Source organism: Schistocerca cancellata, chromosome 1 (assembly GCF_023864275.1).
Source record: "Schistocerca cancellata isolate TAMUIC-IGC-003103 chromosome 1, iqSchCanc2.1, whole genome shotgun sequence".
Classification (NCBI taxonomy): Eukaryota; Metazoa; Arthropoda; class Insecta; order Orthoptera; family Acrididae; genus Schistocerca; species Schistocerca cancellata.
Genome location: NC_064626.1, coordinates 705454635 through 705470978, shown reverse-complemented (window position 1 = coordinate 705470978; position 16344 = coordinate 705454635). Strand labels below are relative to the sequence as shown.

Genomic DNA, 16344 nt, shown 5'->3' with positions numbered 1-16344 from the left:
GTAATGTAATTTTTTTTTTTATTTTGCGCTAGTGTCGACTCGATGCAAGGACAAATTCTTCGAACATGTCGGTGTTTGACGTCGTTTCTTCGTGGTTTGTAACTCCCTGGAGCTCCCATTTAGTCCATTGTACGAGGTGTTGACTGAAAAGTAATGCCTCCACCTTCGTAACTTTTCAACAGTTGGCAACATTGGTATGTGGCAGGTACTGGCTTGTTCCACAGCCTCTTCTCTACAGCTCCAGTTGGCGGGAAGCCTTATCGTTGAGCGGTTGTGTTGTTACAGTGTAAAGTATGGAACCCTGCGCAGACGGTCGGTCAGTGCGATTTCAGCAACGTGAAGTCGTTGAATTCTTGACAGGAGAAGGTGTCACCCCACAGGAGATTCATCAGAGAATGAAAGCAGTTTATGGTGATTGTGTTGATGTGAGCACTGTGCGTCGTTGGGCGACTAAGTTTAAAGATGTTGAGGATGGAACATCTGACCTGCGTGACAAACAAAGAGTTGGACGTCCTGTTACAGTAACCACCGAGTTTCACAAGCAAAATGTTGACATATTGATTCAGGCCGATCGTCGTATCACTCACAGAGAAATTGTAAGCACAATCGGCGTTTCACGAGAACGTGTGTGTCACATTATTGCTTTGCTCGGCTATCGGTAGATCTGTGTACGATGGGTACCATGGATGCTGACTCCTGAACTGAAAGTGCACAGACTTGAAATTTGCCAGGAACTCCTCTCGCGTTACGAGAATGAAGACGCACAGAACTCTCATCAACACAATCATCATAAACTGCTTTCATTCTCTGATGAATCTACTTTGGGCTGAAACCTTCTGCTGTCAAGAGTTCAATAACTGCACGTTGCTTATCGCATTGACCGATCGTCGGCGCAGGGTTCCATGCTTTACCCTGTAACAACACAACCGTTCAATGCTAAGGCTTCCCGCCAACTGGAGCTGTAGAGAAGAGGCTACGGAACAAGCCAGTACCTGACACGTACCAATGCTGCCAACTGTTGAAGAGTTACGAAGGCAGAGGCATTACTTTTCAGTCAACTCTCGTGTAACTGTCAGTCACTGTTTAACGTGGTATCTACACGATTACTCTGATTACACGGTGATCCACGTTCTCGTGTTTCACAGAGGGTGTAAGAAGCCATTTTCAAAATATCTCTCTCGGTTCCACTCTCGAATAGCATGGGACAAAATGGACACTTAAATCTGTCCGTACAAGCTCTGATTTCTCTAATTGTACTGCTGTGGACACGTCTCCCTATGTAAGTGGCACATCCCAAAATATTTTGGTATTCAGAGAAGGAAGTTGTTGATAGTATGCCTGCCAAATTGTAGCAACTGTTTGGAATAAAATGTTCCCTATTGGCTTGACAATGCTCCAGTTCACGAAGTTACTTATAGTACTTTGGGGTTGGAAGAAAATATGGTGTATTCGCATTTACTGGACTGATAAAGCCCCACGTAAAACTCATCGACAATAACTTGGAATCACTAGTGATTTTAGTTATATGGGCACTACCCGCATGTTTCTTTGCCTAACGTTTCGCCTCCTAATACTGAAGAAATCATCAGAGGCTACAAAGACGACGACTGGGTCGTAACGTAATCCGATTGCTGAAAAAGATGACAGAGACGCGTAGGCGTATATTATGGAGCCTTTCCTGCAGCTGAGTAGGTGCTGTTTGCTTTATCACTATGGACTACAACTCGACTCATTTCAGTCCTTCTTTTCTGTTAAAGCGCTATTTGTGGTTTTTGAATTTCTATGGTACCTCTGTACATTATAGATTAGGAATAATTGGATCTTGATAAAACTGCAGTATCAGACAATCAAATTTGGTGGTTTCCTAGCCCTAGTGCATGATCAGCTACTGCTGATTTATCCACGTTTCCCAGACAACTGATCTTATGTTCATTAAGCCGGGTGTTGATCCTTCTGTCAGCACATGCCTTCTGTGGAAAAGGAATTATTACATTATCCTTGAAGTCTAAAGGTAAATAGCCTGCATATAGAGACTGGCTCTCCCCAAGATCTCAATAATCGGAGGGCATATTGCCTACCTCAGGAAACTGTTTCGACTTAAGTCTTTCAGTAATCTGTCGATTTCTTCTCTCAGCATAATATGTCCCTTCTCATCTTCATCTGCTTCCTCTTCCCTTTCTACAGTATTGTCTTAAAATTAGCTTCCCTTGTGTATAGTCTCAGTATATTCCTTCAACATTTCATCCTTCCCTGTTTTGCTTAGTACTGTTTTGCCATCTGAGCTGTTGGTATTCATACAGGCGCTTCTCTTTTCTCCAAAACTGCTCTTAATTTTCCTAAAGGCAGCATCTATCTTTCCCATGATCATACATAGTTCTACAGTTTTATTATTTCCCTTTAGATATCTCTGCTTCATCACTTTGCACTTTCTACCTATTTCACTTGTTAGACCTTTGTATTTCCTTTTGCCTGCTTCATTTGCTGCATTTTCATATTTTATCCTTTCGTCATTTGAATTCAATATGTCGTGTGTTATCCGAGGATTTCTACGGGAACTTATCTTTTTGCCTATTTGATCCTCTGCTGCCTTCACTATTTCATCTTACAGTGCTACCCATTCTTCTTCTATGTTTATTTCCACTGTTTCAGTCAATTATTGCCTATTGTTCTATTTCAGACCCTCAGCAGTCCCTGGTTATTTCAATTTATCCAGATCCCGTCTCCTTAATTTCCTACTAGCTGAGTAATTTCTTTTATCACATCACTCATTCTTTCAGTCCCTTCATCATCTGTGAATGTAGTATGCTCATAAACTTGTACTTCTGTAATGGCTGTTGCCTTTGTATCTATCTTGGTTGTGATAATGCGTTCATTGTGCTGTTCATAGTACCTTACTCGTATTCCTGTTTTCTTATTCAATATCAGACTTACTCTTGCATTACTCATATTTAATTTTATGTTGATAATCTTGTACTGATCAGACCAGAAGTCCTGCAACTGTATTTCATTAATCTTGTACTGATCAGACCAGAAGTCCTGCTACTGTATTTAATTAATCCACCATAACCATACTGTTTCCTAAATTCCCTAACATGTCTTAAAATGTGCCCTATAAACCGATTTCTTCTTTTAGCGAAGGTGTGCCCCAATTTCTTTTCTCCACCATTCTGTTCAGTACCTCCCAGCCAGTTACGCGATCTACCTATCTAATCTTGAGCTTTCTTTTGTAGCACCACGTTTCAAAAGTTTCCGTTCTCTCGTCTGAACTGTTTAACGTCCGCGTTTCACGTCCGTACAAGGCTACACTCCCGTCAAACGCCATCAGAATTGATTTCCAAACACTTAAATTTATATTTATTGTCTTCAGAAACGCTTTTCTTGCTACTGGCAGTCTACATTTTATATCCTCTGTACTTTGGTCATCGTAAGCTATTTTACCACTCAAATAGCAAAACTCATCTTCTAGTTTTGTTATCTCATTTTCTGATCTGACTTTCTTCCATAGAGCTAATATCGGCAACCAGATGGTAACGTAGCAAGTTGGCGAACACATTAAAATCTTCAAAGAGAGGAGGAAATGATGGAGAAAGAAGAGAAACGGGGGCTTGGGCTTGGGCTCAGCAAGTATGAGTAGCCCATCTGGTGTGACATGAAACTGAACTGTGATTCGAGGAGCTAGCAATATTTCTAACGTAGCACAATTGTTTTTATTACATTTGCTGCCTTTTAAATTTGACGCAATTGACTTATGATTTATTTTATATCAAAAAGAAGAAATTGCTGTCGCTGAGACTCGAAGGCGCGACCGTTTGGGAAGAGGTCTCATCTCCACGGGTGTGCCCTATTTTGAGTGGCTTTCGTGATGATATTAAATCCACTCAAGACGTTTCGAGTCATAGAGAGAGAAAGATATTATTTATTTCTCTTGCAGGTATGTTTTAGTTAGAGATAAAATGTTCCAGAAACTATCCTGTTATGCAATTATTTCATGTTGTCTCAATTGGCCATGCTCTCTTAAAATCTTTTGCGTTTTACAGCAGAGATCACAATTCAATTCATATGTTTTTAATGTGGCATGATAAACCACGATCCTCTACCAGATGCGACAAATAGCGGTGATATTCCCACATACATGAACACCGTGCGATTAGTTGCAGTGTTCGGAAATCATAGGTCGAAACACCAGTGACAATGGAACTTTTGGTCAGACCTGGAGGCGTGCTAAGGTATCCTAATGACTAAAATGAAAAAGAGAAAGATTAGCATTTAACACTCGACGACGAGGTATCTTTCCGATACCTCTTACCTCTGACAGTGGAATACATGTACCGGTATTGTTGAAGCTAATATTGTAGGGCAGGCAACTTCCATAGGTGACAGTATGGACCAAAGAGAGAGAAAAAGTCTTGTAATCATGGGCTCTAAAATTCATAACTTAAGAGCAATGAACACTTGTTCAACTTCAGTGCTGTGAAACTCATTTCTTCTATTGCAAATGGTTCAAATGGCTCTAAGCACTATGGGACTCAACATCTGAGGTCATCAGTCCCCTAGACTTTAACTACTTAAACCTAACTAACCTAAGGACATCACATACATCCATGCCCGAGGCAGGATTCGAACCTGCCACCGTAGCACCAGCGCGGTTCCGGACTGAAGCGCCTAGAACCGCTCGGCCACAACGACCCGCTCTTCTATTGCAAGTTCTTTGCTTTCCATATTTGGAGACGAGGTAGTGTGGACCAAAAAAAGAAAAAAAATCCAGTAAATATAAGCTCTAAAATTCATACCTTAAGAACTACGGGCACTTAGAACTTTATCCAATCCATGTTTCATACTATGGGCACTTATTCAGAAGAAGAGTTGTGTTTCACAGTAGCGAAGATGAACACGTATTTGGAACTCTTAATGTATGCATTTTAGAGCCCAAGTTTACTAGACATTTTTTTCTTATTTTGGTCCATGCTGAACCTGAAATATACCTTAGTGCGCCTCCAGATCTGACCAAAACTTCCATTGTCACTAATGCTTCGACCTATGATTTCCGAACACTGCAACTAATCGCACGTCGTACATTTATGTGGGTATATCACCGCTAGTTGTCGGATCTGGTAGAAGATCGTGGCTTGTTATGCTTCAGGAAAAATATATAGGGATATTGTTGATGATGTCAGAGTTATCATAAGGATTTTCGCATATAATTTTGGACTCGTCGTTTCCTGATCAGGATTTATTACCACAGAGTGATACATTTACCTTTCTCCATCATCCCTAAATGTTTGTAACATCATCCCGGAATTCAGTCACCCTTTAATAATCAGTCTTGTTGTCATATTTAATAGCTCCCCACGTCATGATTCTAGGAGACAGAGACGTATGGGTCTAGAGAATAGGTGCTTTCTTTGACCTTTCACAAGTTCGTTTACAGACAAGTTGCTATCAATCTTACGGTCACAAACAAAAGCAAGATTCATCACAAAACACTACAAATGTTACTCAGTGTCCCAGCTGATTCTGACTTTAACTATATAACACGCCTCTGATATGGTGTCAGGAGCAAACGATGTATGGTGACTCTAAATGTCAACGCAGCTTTCAGTAATCAGATCCTCTGTCCGGACTTCCACTGTTATCATCCACCTGTTCGTCAGAGGCAGCTGAACAATTCTACGGTCTTTTCGATCTGTAATCCTCCTTGGCACACTGTTGTTCCGAGTGCGTCTCGTCTCCGCTAGACTGTAGTCACGGCACAACAACCAACTTCTGTTCCATCTGCCGGTGTGATACTTCCAGGCCTTGACGCCAATGATTCAAGTCCGAAAGATGGCAAAGCTGCATAAGCGCATCCCATGGGAAAACTGTGTTGCGATAGAGACCTGGAAAGTTCCAGTATTGTTAGACGCACCTAACAGCCATCATATACTCATACCGTTCTTCATCTGGCCCTATCGATGTCGTTTTATGCAACCCGCTACGTAATATCTGGCCTTCAAAAACAAAATGGAACTACTGTGCTTCTAAGGGTTAAGGATGGATCAAATCTCAGCGTAATTAGTTTTAGCGTAACATTTGCAAAAGTCGATTTTCTTTCATTACCCTCACGGACAGGTTTAAATTAATAATGTTAATGAAATAGCCGATTATACTAGCAGCGTAACAGCCCAGTCAATAAGAGACCGAAAAAGGTAGAATATTTTGTGTACTCGGAAATTTTGGTACATTGGCAGGGGAGGGTGCCACGAACAACACACTGAAAATTCTGACTGGTGAGGAATGAATGTGGGTGTGGACGTTCGTTTGACGGTCATTTTTGTACGTTGTTCTTGAATAACTTGAAAACCGTGGCCTCCAGTGAAAACGTATTCCGGTGCAAAATATAACTACAGGAATTTCTGATAAAAAGGTCCTGTTCATTTTTCTGTAGGATTGTTTGCGCGAAGCGAGCAAGAGAATACTAAAATCCTCGCTCGTGGTTTTTAAAGCCAGTTGCAACACTGCAGGCTGCATAAAACGACATCGTTAGGGGCCGCTGAATCATGCTGTATATCAGGGGTGTACAGACTTGCTGGTACCGCGGGCCGCAAAAGCCTCACTGTAACTACGAAACGGCCGCAAAAAGAGTGAAAATAATTAGTTTACATCGTTTGTTTCACAAATATTTATTTTATTTAACAGATATCATGACAATACTTTCTTTCTACAGAAACATTGCCTGCATAAAATACGAAAATAACGTGACTTGATGTAAGTTGTTATTCCGTACTGCGGGTAAAAAAATAAAATTACAAGAAAGAACGGTGAGACGCGGAGCACCTTAAGATCAATGGCGGGCCGCATGCAACCCGCTTGCCGCTGTCTGTGCATCCCTGATCTATATGAACAGCTTTTCTCTACACTGAAAATACGCTAGCATAATGTTGAAACTGTTACCAACACATCCTACAGGCATGAAAATACTGAAGGATATGTTTGGTAGCGACCGCTGAAGGTGTTCATACGGTGTAGCTCTTCCGATTTCCGTCAACGTGTAGTAACAAAAATATCGGATATGCCCAAGAATTTTTTTTTTTACAAACCAAGAATTGTAACTACTAAAGTCTTTTTGTTTTAATTTTAGCCGGATCGCTACTCGAAACATATTAGTATACCTTCTATTGAGAAATGTTTTACCTGTAACTGTCTTACAACGGACCAATGTAACAGAAAGTAAGAAAACTAGATTTCTTTCCCTGGTCTCTATTGTGAGAGACTATCAGAACTATTGTGGTTTTTGAGCTCAATTACAAATAAAATATGGTAGTTTCGCACTATTTTTGTGAGACTACATGAGAAACAAGTGACAAGCTCTGGATGATACGCAGATTTCTTTCGTAGACAGCAGCTGATTTTCGATTTTCTCGAGATCCCCGTTCATTTCGTACTTGTACTAGCTATAGGAAACGTATAGTTTTCATATGAAGGAATAAACACACAAATATTCTAGATTAATGTAACATCTTCTTAATCGTGAAGGAGTTATTATTACGACGGTATCAGTGAATTAGAACATATGTTACATCTCGTAGAAACCTTACGTTCTCTCGTTGCCCCAAGTCGCTGTCTGGCGAAGGTTTCCAGAACCGCCATTTCGAGAGATGTCACTCCCGCTGACTGGAGCTGCAGTGGTATAGTTTAATGTTGCTCGAACTGTTGCTGCTATATTCTCTTACAGCCGTATTTGCTCTGCTTAAATCATAAGCGGGAGAAACGTTGCAAGAGAGCCGCACCGATTCCCTCTCGCGAGCAGCTAATTTTGTTAATGAGGCTTTGACAGACTACAGCGCGTTCTTGGGCAACATCTGTTGTTTCCGAAACCTTTTTGCAGCAACGGAAATGTCCGCAGCCTCTTTCTCACAAAATAAGTAATTCTCTTTAGCCGTCCAGAAAGAGACCTAATAACTCTGTCTGCGATCGCAGCTTCCCTGTCTTCTCTAATTAACGTGGACATTTTCGCACCTGTTCGTCGCTCCACGGGATCTATTGCTGAGGATTAATTCCTTTCACTCTGTGGCGAACGTTCTTCGCTATCAGTTATTTAACTACATACAGGAAGTCTGGTCATATTTTTCTGTTTGCTGCTCATAAGTTTGATCCTCGGAAATAGCCGTTTCCTTCTGAAGATAAAATATTATCATTGATTTCTCTCCCTGAAAATTACCTCCAGTCACTCACTGACACTGCAAAAAACTTAATAAACCCTTCAGCAAGTACTTGAGAGGAAATACTGTTTGTAATTTATAATAAATGAATCTAGTGCACTGGCATCAGATAGCGTGATCCATTTACGGACACAATGTATTCCTTCTGATTTGTAGTGCTTCTGCACTACTCGGAACGGGAAACGTACCACCATCACACTCCTGCAGTAGCACATGTATTTTATATTTGAATAAATATTGCATGGGGGCTTAATTTAAATAAAAATATGCAAATATTTTAGTAGCTGTTAGTCCGATTACGCAAGTCTCGTAAACGGCTGGCCCTGACTAGTTTTAGTACGCAATCTGACTGCTTAGAACAACAACAAAGAATGAAATGAAAATTTTCTGTTAACACAATTAATTAATTAAGTCCCCAGCAACTATAAAACCTACGAAACCAAAGCACAAGTGTAATTGTTCTGTGTGTGGGAGTGTGACTCAACGTACATCTGGCACGGTTCTTCTTCAACAAGACAAGAATTTTTAAATACCATTTATACTGACGTGATAAAAGAAAATTAGAAATACTATAATAACGCAAGAAAACCAGAATTACACTCTAATACAAGAACACAAGCCAGATGCTTTGTTGACTGAACCTGTAATGATGCACTATTTGAGACACAGAAATAATAAAAAGAAAATAGTGTTTTGTTACCTTCATATATATTGACGAAATGCACTCTGATCATTACAATCTCTCCATTAGAATAACATCTGCTATCTCTCCCATCAAATAGCTGCATAAAACATGGAACAAACACTCACTACTACCATATCTCAACAACTCTCCACTACATCTGAACAAGAACCGCCTACCACCGCTTCTCAAGAATCACTGCCAGTGGAGGCAGCGGAACAAAACTCTCTGGCGCGATCTCTGGCGCTGTGGCCAGTGTAGCCACCTTTCATATGCCCTTCCTCCACGGGCTAGAATTTGATGGTATTTTTGCCAGCATTGGTGGTGAAAATACCACCAAATTCGTCAAAAAAAAAAATACAGACAAAAATAAAAGATAATATTAATACGTAAATATCATATAACTAGATAAAATTTTGGCTTTGCACTGACCTTACAATAGCCTAATATATAAAATACAGTAAGGAATACAAATTCTTTCATACATATGACTTTACATAATAGTTTACACAAATATCATGTGGTTAAACAATTCAATCGATAGCGTCAGCAATGACGAATATGTGCAGGTAAGAGTCTCATAACTTTTCACAAACAGTAATACACAAAAAATCAGTTTATACAAATATTCACATAAAATGCTTTCACAACAAGTAGTTGACAGTTCCAGCAGTAGCACCCAGCAATGTTGAACAGGTGCTACCGCAACAAGTGACATCATCTCAGTAGAAGCAGTCCATCAGTGGCACCCAGCAATGTTGAGTAGGTGCAGACACCATCAGGTGACATCATTTCAGTAGAAGCAGTCCGTCAGTGGCACCCAGCATTGTGAAACAGGTGCAGACTCCAACAGGTGACTTCATTTCAGTAGAAGCAGTCCATCAGTGGCACCCAGCATTGTGGAACAGGTGCAGACTCCAACAGGTGTCATCATTTCAGCAGAAGCAGTTCATCAGTGGCACCCAGCATTGTGGAACTGGTGCAGACACCATCAGGTGACATCATTTCAGCAGAAGCAGTTCATCAGTGGCACCCAGCATTGTGGAACAGGTGCAGACACCATCAGGTGACATCATTTCAGGAGAAGCAGTCCATCAGTGGCACCCAGCAATGTTGAGTAGGTGCAGACACCATCAGGTGACATCATTTCAGTAGAAGCAGTCCATCAGTGGCACCCAGCATTGTTGAGTAGGTGCATACAGCAGTCCATAATATTCACTATCACTAATCACACTGTTCATCAGAGTTTATAAGCAGAAAGTAAACATGTCCTATTGGCACCAATCATGTATAAAAAGTACAAGTAACAGTCCATAATATTTACTATCACTGATCAGACAGTTCAAGCATGAACAATAGTTTCAATACACATACAAATGCTTTTACAATGCTCTTACACTAAACATACAAATTCTAATAAACACACAAATGATATCAGATAATTGTCATATTACTATTACAAATACTCAAATATCAGTAAACCTATAATATTTATGGGTGTCAGTGCAAGCCACTACAAACAAATAAAATAATATTTAGGAGATAGGTGGGTAGGATTAGGAAAGGAAAACACACAAAACACACTCACTCATCTTTCATCCACATTAAGTACTACTGTGTGATTGAATAGTGTTAGCTGTGTAAATGCAATTCTGTCAAAGGTTTGATGTTCGACATGTATATCAAGTAGTAGTGGCAGCAATGTATAACAGTCAATAATAGTTAGTCAACGTCATAGTCATCATGTCAAGACCAATGTTTGCCAAGCCAAATAAAAATGTACGGTTGCTGAACAACTGTCAGTGAGCCAAGATATGCAAATACTTCCTCTCTCCAAAAAAAAAAGTACATACTGCTTAGTGATTTAACAAAGTGTGTGTAGACAATCTTCCTTCCACTTTAGTGTTCTAGTCTGCTATCTTCATCCTCCTTGTTCCATATAGACCAACAAAAAAAATATGCACCTCACTTACTTTACCTCTTATCCACCAAAACTCCAATAATCATTAGCATCACATAATCTCAATACTTCAATAATACCTCTTACGTCGATACATATAAACCTTATCATTAATAGCATTTACCTTACCTCTTGTCCACAAAAACTCCAATAATCATCAACTTCATATAATCTCAATACCTCAATAATACCTCTTCAATACGTCGATACATATAAACCTTATTGCCAATATCATTTCACTTCCATAACCACTCTTTCCTCTAGTCAGTCTCCTCGAACAAGTACAGATAAAATCCTAATGCAAACCTCATCATCCCATACAATCCGAAGACACAATGTCAACACACAACCTCTGTGTAATCCATCTGACCAAAATCTTCTACTCATTATGAATTATAAACAAAAGAAATGCATACATGACCTCTAACATACTTAGTTCGAATAACTCTCAGTAATTAAGTACGATTACGGAGTGTGAATGATCCTAATATTTCACAGTGTGTACACCACTTCAAGAATCATGGCAGAAGCAAACATGTGGAGTATTTTTTGTGTCAAGTGTCACTTACTATTTCAATTGCTCACGAAAAATGCAGTGTAATAACTGTCAATGGTCTAAACCTAGTTTTGGTATGTCACGTCGTTAGCTTCCTTCCTATTAGCATAAATTTATACAGCTTCCATAAAACCTCAGCTCATGTGACTTCTATGAAGTTTCTTGTACTAATGTCGTTCGTCGAATTATAGTAGTTCATTTTCCTATCTTAAAAATATAAGGCACTGAGCGTAAGCAAAACAAGCAATAGCGAGTAAATATACCAGTAGAGAACAGAATGTCAACAAGTGGATGCAGCACAATTCTTACAACGAGGCTCTGCCAAGCGAACAATCTATAATTAATACAATAGTGTGACCTAAAGTCTATGTTTGTACACAGTATATCAGCATTTCTATACACCAAATTAAAGAGTAGTTATGACAACAAACAGAAATGTATAAATATGCAATCCATACACATAGCAGCAAACAGGTCATTAGCATCATATCAGCATAAGCAAATAAATGTTCATATGTAATCATAATAAGTAAACATGAAGGCGCAAGCAGATAAATCACAAAGTATAACTTACATACCTAACCACATCAGCACAATTAATCAGGTGACAATTATAATTTAAATAAATAAGCACAGCAGGCACATAATAAAAAAATATGACATCAGTGAAAAAGCAGTGCAGCCAAGCGATGCATAATATACACAAGTTACAACCCAGTTCATTAATAATCATTGTCAAAATCAGTTAACGTACGCAAGCACGTCGCTTCACAAGTAAATTCATAGAACATGAAATTAGCACAAAGTATGAATCACGTAATTGCGAGCAGCAAATTACGTCTAAAGTACGTACCTAAGTGGAAATATGTTACCTGAAAAATGAACTCAATTAACAGTTACCTTTTTTTTTAGTTTATTAGTTTCTTCTTGGAAATTACATTCTTCCTGAAAATTTCTCGATAGCAAGTCGTCTTAACGTCGGACACGCACAGAATTTACCTGAAGTTCTTAAATATTTTATAGAATCGTATCCTGAAAAATACTGAATGTTAATAACATAATTCATCAAGTCACTATAGCTTTATACTGATTTTAATCGGAGAATTAAACTGTGTATTTCTTTACGGCTGTCAGTGCATTCGCACTGAGCGCTCGATCAGCTGTAGGCGCGTGACGTAGGAAGCAATTGTTTGCAGTCAACGACTGCCCTGTGCGGCGTGCAGACTTGACTGTTGCTTTGAGTATATGCCGCCGCCAAAACAGCGCAGTATCCTTGTACTCTCTGCGTGTTTACATGTAGCTGTTAGTTTCTCACAAGTATGTCATTCTACAAAAAATTTTTCAAAAGTATATCATTCCACAAAAATTTTAACGTTAGATATATGATGTATTCCTTTAGAGCGTCGTGATTTAAGGGTTTCTACTTCAACAGTGTTATCATGAATAATTTTGCGAATTCTATATGGACCGTTATAAAGCAGAAAAAATTTGCGACACAATCCCTTTCCTTTGTGAGACAAACGATGAGACTTAATTAACACCTTCTGACCAACTGACAAGATTTTTAAACGACCAGGACGCTTAGCTGATTTCTCTCTTCTAGCAGCCGCAGATGCAATATTTCGTAGAGCCAGGTTGACAACTTCAGAATGCCGCAGTTTCCGTGTAGGCGGAAAAGGAACGATTTCAGATATGCGATTTGTCGGTGCTTTGTTTTTTAATATCAGTATAGGCGGTAAAGAAGTTGAGTCATTAGGAAGTTCATTCAGAATGTTTTGAAAAATATGAAGATACTGATCCCAAGTTCTGTGATTCTGATGACAATAAAGACGACACAATTTATTGATTTCCTTCATCCATCTCTCTGAAGCGTTAGATTGAGGGTGAAAAAGTGAAATGAAAATTGGTTTAATTTTACGACGCCGTAGAGTACGAAGCCAAATTTTAGAACGAAACTGTGATCCATTATCTGATATAACCTTATCAACATGACCCACTTCTTTAAGAAAATGGTTAATGAAAGCATTAGATACTGAACAAGCTGTTGCTTTGCGTAACGGTGTAAAACACACATATTTTGATGTCAGCTCTACTGCTACTAAAATGTACGCAAAACCATTAGTAGAACGAACCACTGGACCGAACAAATCAACTGCAGCCATGTCCTTTAATTTCGCTGGAATGATAGGAAACAATGGTGCTCTGTGAGAAATTGTTGGCGGCTTAGCCTTTTGACATAATTTGCATTTGGCAAGAACAGATCGAATACGTTTTTCCATATTACTGAAGTAGCAATTTTCCCGTAATTTATGAAAGCATTTTCTGGGACCAAAGTGTGCATAACTCAAATGCGTATACCAAATCAGCTTATTAACCCACTCATCAGGAATACAAACTAACCAAACAGAGTTGTCGACCGATTTTCGTTTAAAAAGAACCTTCCAGATAGATCGCAAAAACGAGGTGTGGACAAATTGTTCAATCTAACACGTCGTCTAAGAAAATTACAGACACCAAGGAAACTACGAACCTCACGTTTTATGGTAGGAACAGCATAATTACGAATAGCGTCTAATTTTTCTGGATCAGGAAGAATACCTTCTGTAGAAATAATGTGACCGAGAAATTTCACCTGAGAACGACCAAATTCAGATTTTCCCAAGTTCACTGTATTATCTGAAATTTCCTCCACTCTTTCCGATAAGTCACCAATTTGTTCTTTCTGTTTATTTACGTCTTCCGTAAGTGTCGCGACTCGGGTTTCGGTATTGTCACATTTAGTAGTTAACTGTTCACACTGTTGCGTTATGTTATTTATTCTGTCATTTGGTACAGATTCCTCGATTCCTTCAATTATTTCTTCCTTATCGTGTGCACGTTGTAAATTTAATTCTAAAAATTTTTGTATTATCACGCGATCTTTTTCTTCCTGTTCCCTGTCCTGTTCCTCTTGTCTAATTCCTGCTGAAATTAAACTATTATTGTGAGCATTCAAAATCGGTTGTACTTCTTCTCTAATTTCTTTCTTTGATTCATCTTTCATGTTTTTAAAACATGTCCCTGTTCGTGAGCCTAACTGTGTTTCCATTGTTTCCATCTCGGTTTTACTTGTTCCTATTTGTGAGCCAAACCCTCTTATCACTGCTCTCAATTCAGATCCCATTTTTTTAAATTCAGATCTTAACTCTGATCCCAAATCTAATATTGCACTCATTAACTGCTCCATTTCTTCTGTCGTTAACCACGTAATCTGTGAATTTTCTGATTGAAAAAAATTTTGAAATGGTTCCGGACTATTTTCCCGACTTATTACATTGTTTTCCACTTCATTATTTAACATATTGTTCTCCTGTGTTGGCGAGTTCGCCATGTCAACAATTTCGTCATTCTGACTATCCATCATTTTTGCCTTTTTCATCGATCGCGTAATCATTTACAAAATATAAAAAACTCGTCACTGTACGAAAATTATACACAATGACTCCTTATCTCCAACAATACCATTTACATGAAATGTTTCCCTCAAACACGATTAACGAACAATTGAAATAATTGCACTAAATTGTCAAACCCGTAGACAAGACAACAAATTAAAAATTTTGAAAAATACCATTAGAAGAATGCCGATTACCAAATCTACACATGCAAAATAGACTACAATTACTAAACTACAAATTACTACAACAATACTACTGTCTACTATTTTTGCAATCAGAAGAATTCCAAGGGACGATCCGAAGCAGCGGTCGCCACGTGCATGGGGGCTTAATTTAAATAAAAATATGCAAATATTTTAGTAGCTGTTAGTCCGATTACGCAAGTCTCGTAAACGGCTGGCCCTGACTAGTTTTAGTACGCAATCTGACTGCTTAGAACAACAACAAAGAATGAAATGAAAATTTTCTGTTAACACAATTAATTAATTAAGTCCCCAGCAACTATAAAACCTACGAAACCAAAGCACAAGTGTAATTGTTCTGTGTGTGGGAGTGTGACTCAACGTACATCTGGCACGGTTCTTCTTCAACAAGACAAGAATTTTTAAATACCATTTATACTGACGTGATAAAAGAAAATTAGAAATACTATAATAACGCAAGAAAACCAGAATTACACTCTAATACAAGAACACAAGCCAGATGCTTTGTTGACTGAACCTGTAATGATGCACTATTTGAGACACAAAAATAATAAAAAGAAAATAGTGTTTTGTTACCTTCATATATATTGACGAAATGCACTCTGATCATTACAATCTCTCCATTAGAATAACATCTGCTATCTCTCCCATCAAATAGCTGCATAAAACATGGAACAAACACTCACTACTACCATATCTCAACAACTCTCCACTACATCTGAACAAGAACCGCCTACCACCGCTTCTCAAGAATCACTGCCAGTGGAGGCAGCGGAACAAAACTCTCTGGCGCGATCTCTGGCGCTGTGGCTCAGTGTAGCCACCTTTCAATATGTGGCATTACACTCAAGACGTATTTCGCTAAAAACAGTTCAGGACGTAGTTGTTGTTAAAAGGGGCGATCAAAAAATTTCCGATCGAGGGCCGTACAGTCCAGAATCAGTATGCAAATTAGGAAAAATCGTCGTGATCATTGAGGTAGTCATCCCACCGACGCACCAGACTGAAAACTACCCGTTTGGTGAAACGCCAGTCTCCTACTGCGTGAAGAAGTCCGTAACTGCACATCCTCGTCCGACAGTAATTGTTGACCGTTCAAGGCCTTTTCTATGGTACCAAAGCCGTGGTAATTGCATGAGAGAGAGAGAGAGAGAGATCAGTGTTATAGGCACATGCTTATGTGTCTCCGGCCGCGAGCGTTAGCAGCGTGGTGTAAGGCGCCTTGTCACGGTTCGCGCGGCTCCCCCCATCGGAGGTTCGAGTCCTCGGTCGGGCATTTGCGTGTGTGTTGTCCTTAGCGTACGTTAG

The 16344-nt window shown here is 39.2% G+C and overlaps 1 protein-coding gene across 1 annotated transcript in view; it reads right to left on the bottom strand.

Moving 5' to 3' along the window:
• LOC126096161 (odorant receptor Or2-like) overlaps window positions 1-7664 on the bottom strand; it is a 128633-nt gene extending 120969 nt beyond the window's left edge. Inside the window, exon 1 of the mRNA XM_049910586.1 lies at window positions 7575-7664. Within this exon, the coding sequence (XP_049766543.1) occupies window positions 7575-7626 (52 nt within the window). The 5' untranslated portion in view covers window positions 7627-7664. The remainder of the gene's footprint in view (window positions 1-7574) is intronic.
• Between the last annotated feature and the right edge of the window lie 8680 nt (window positions 7665-16344).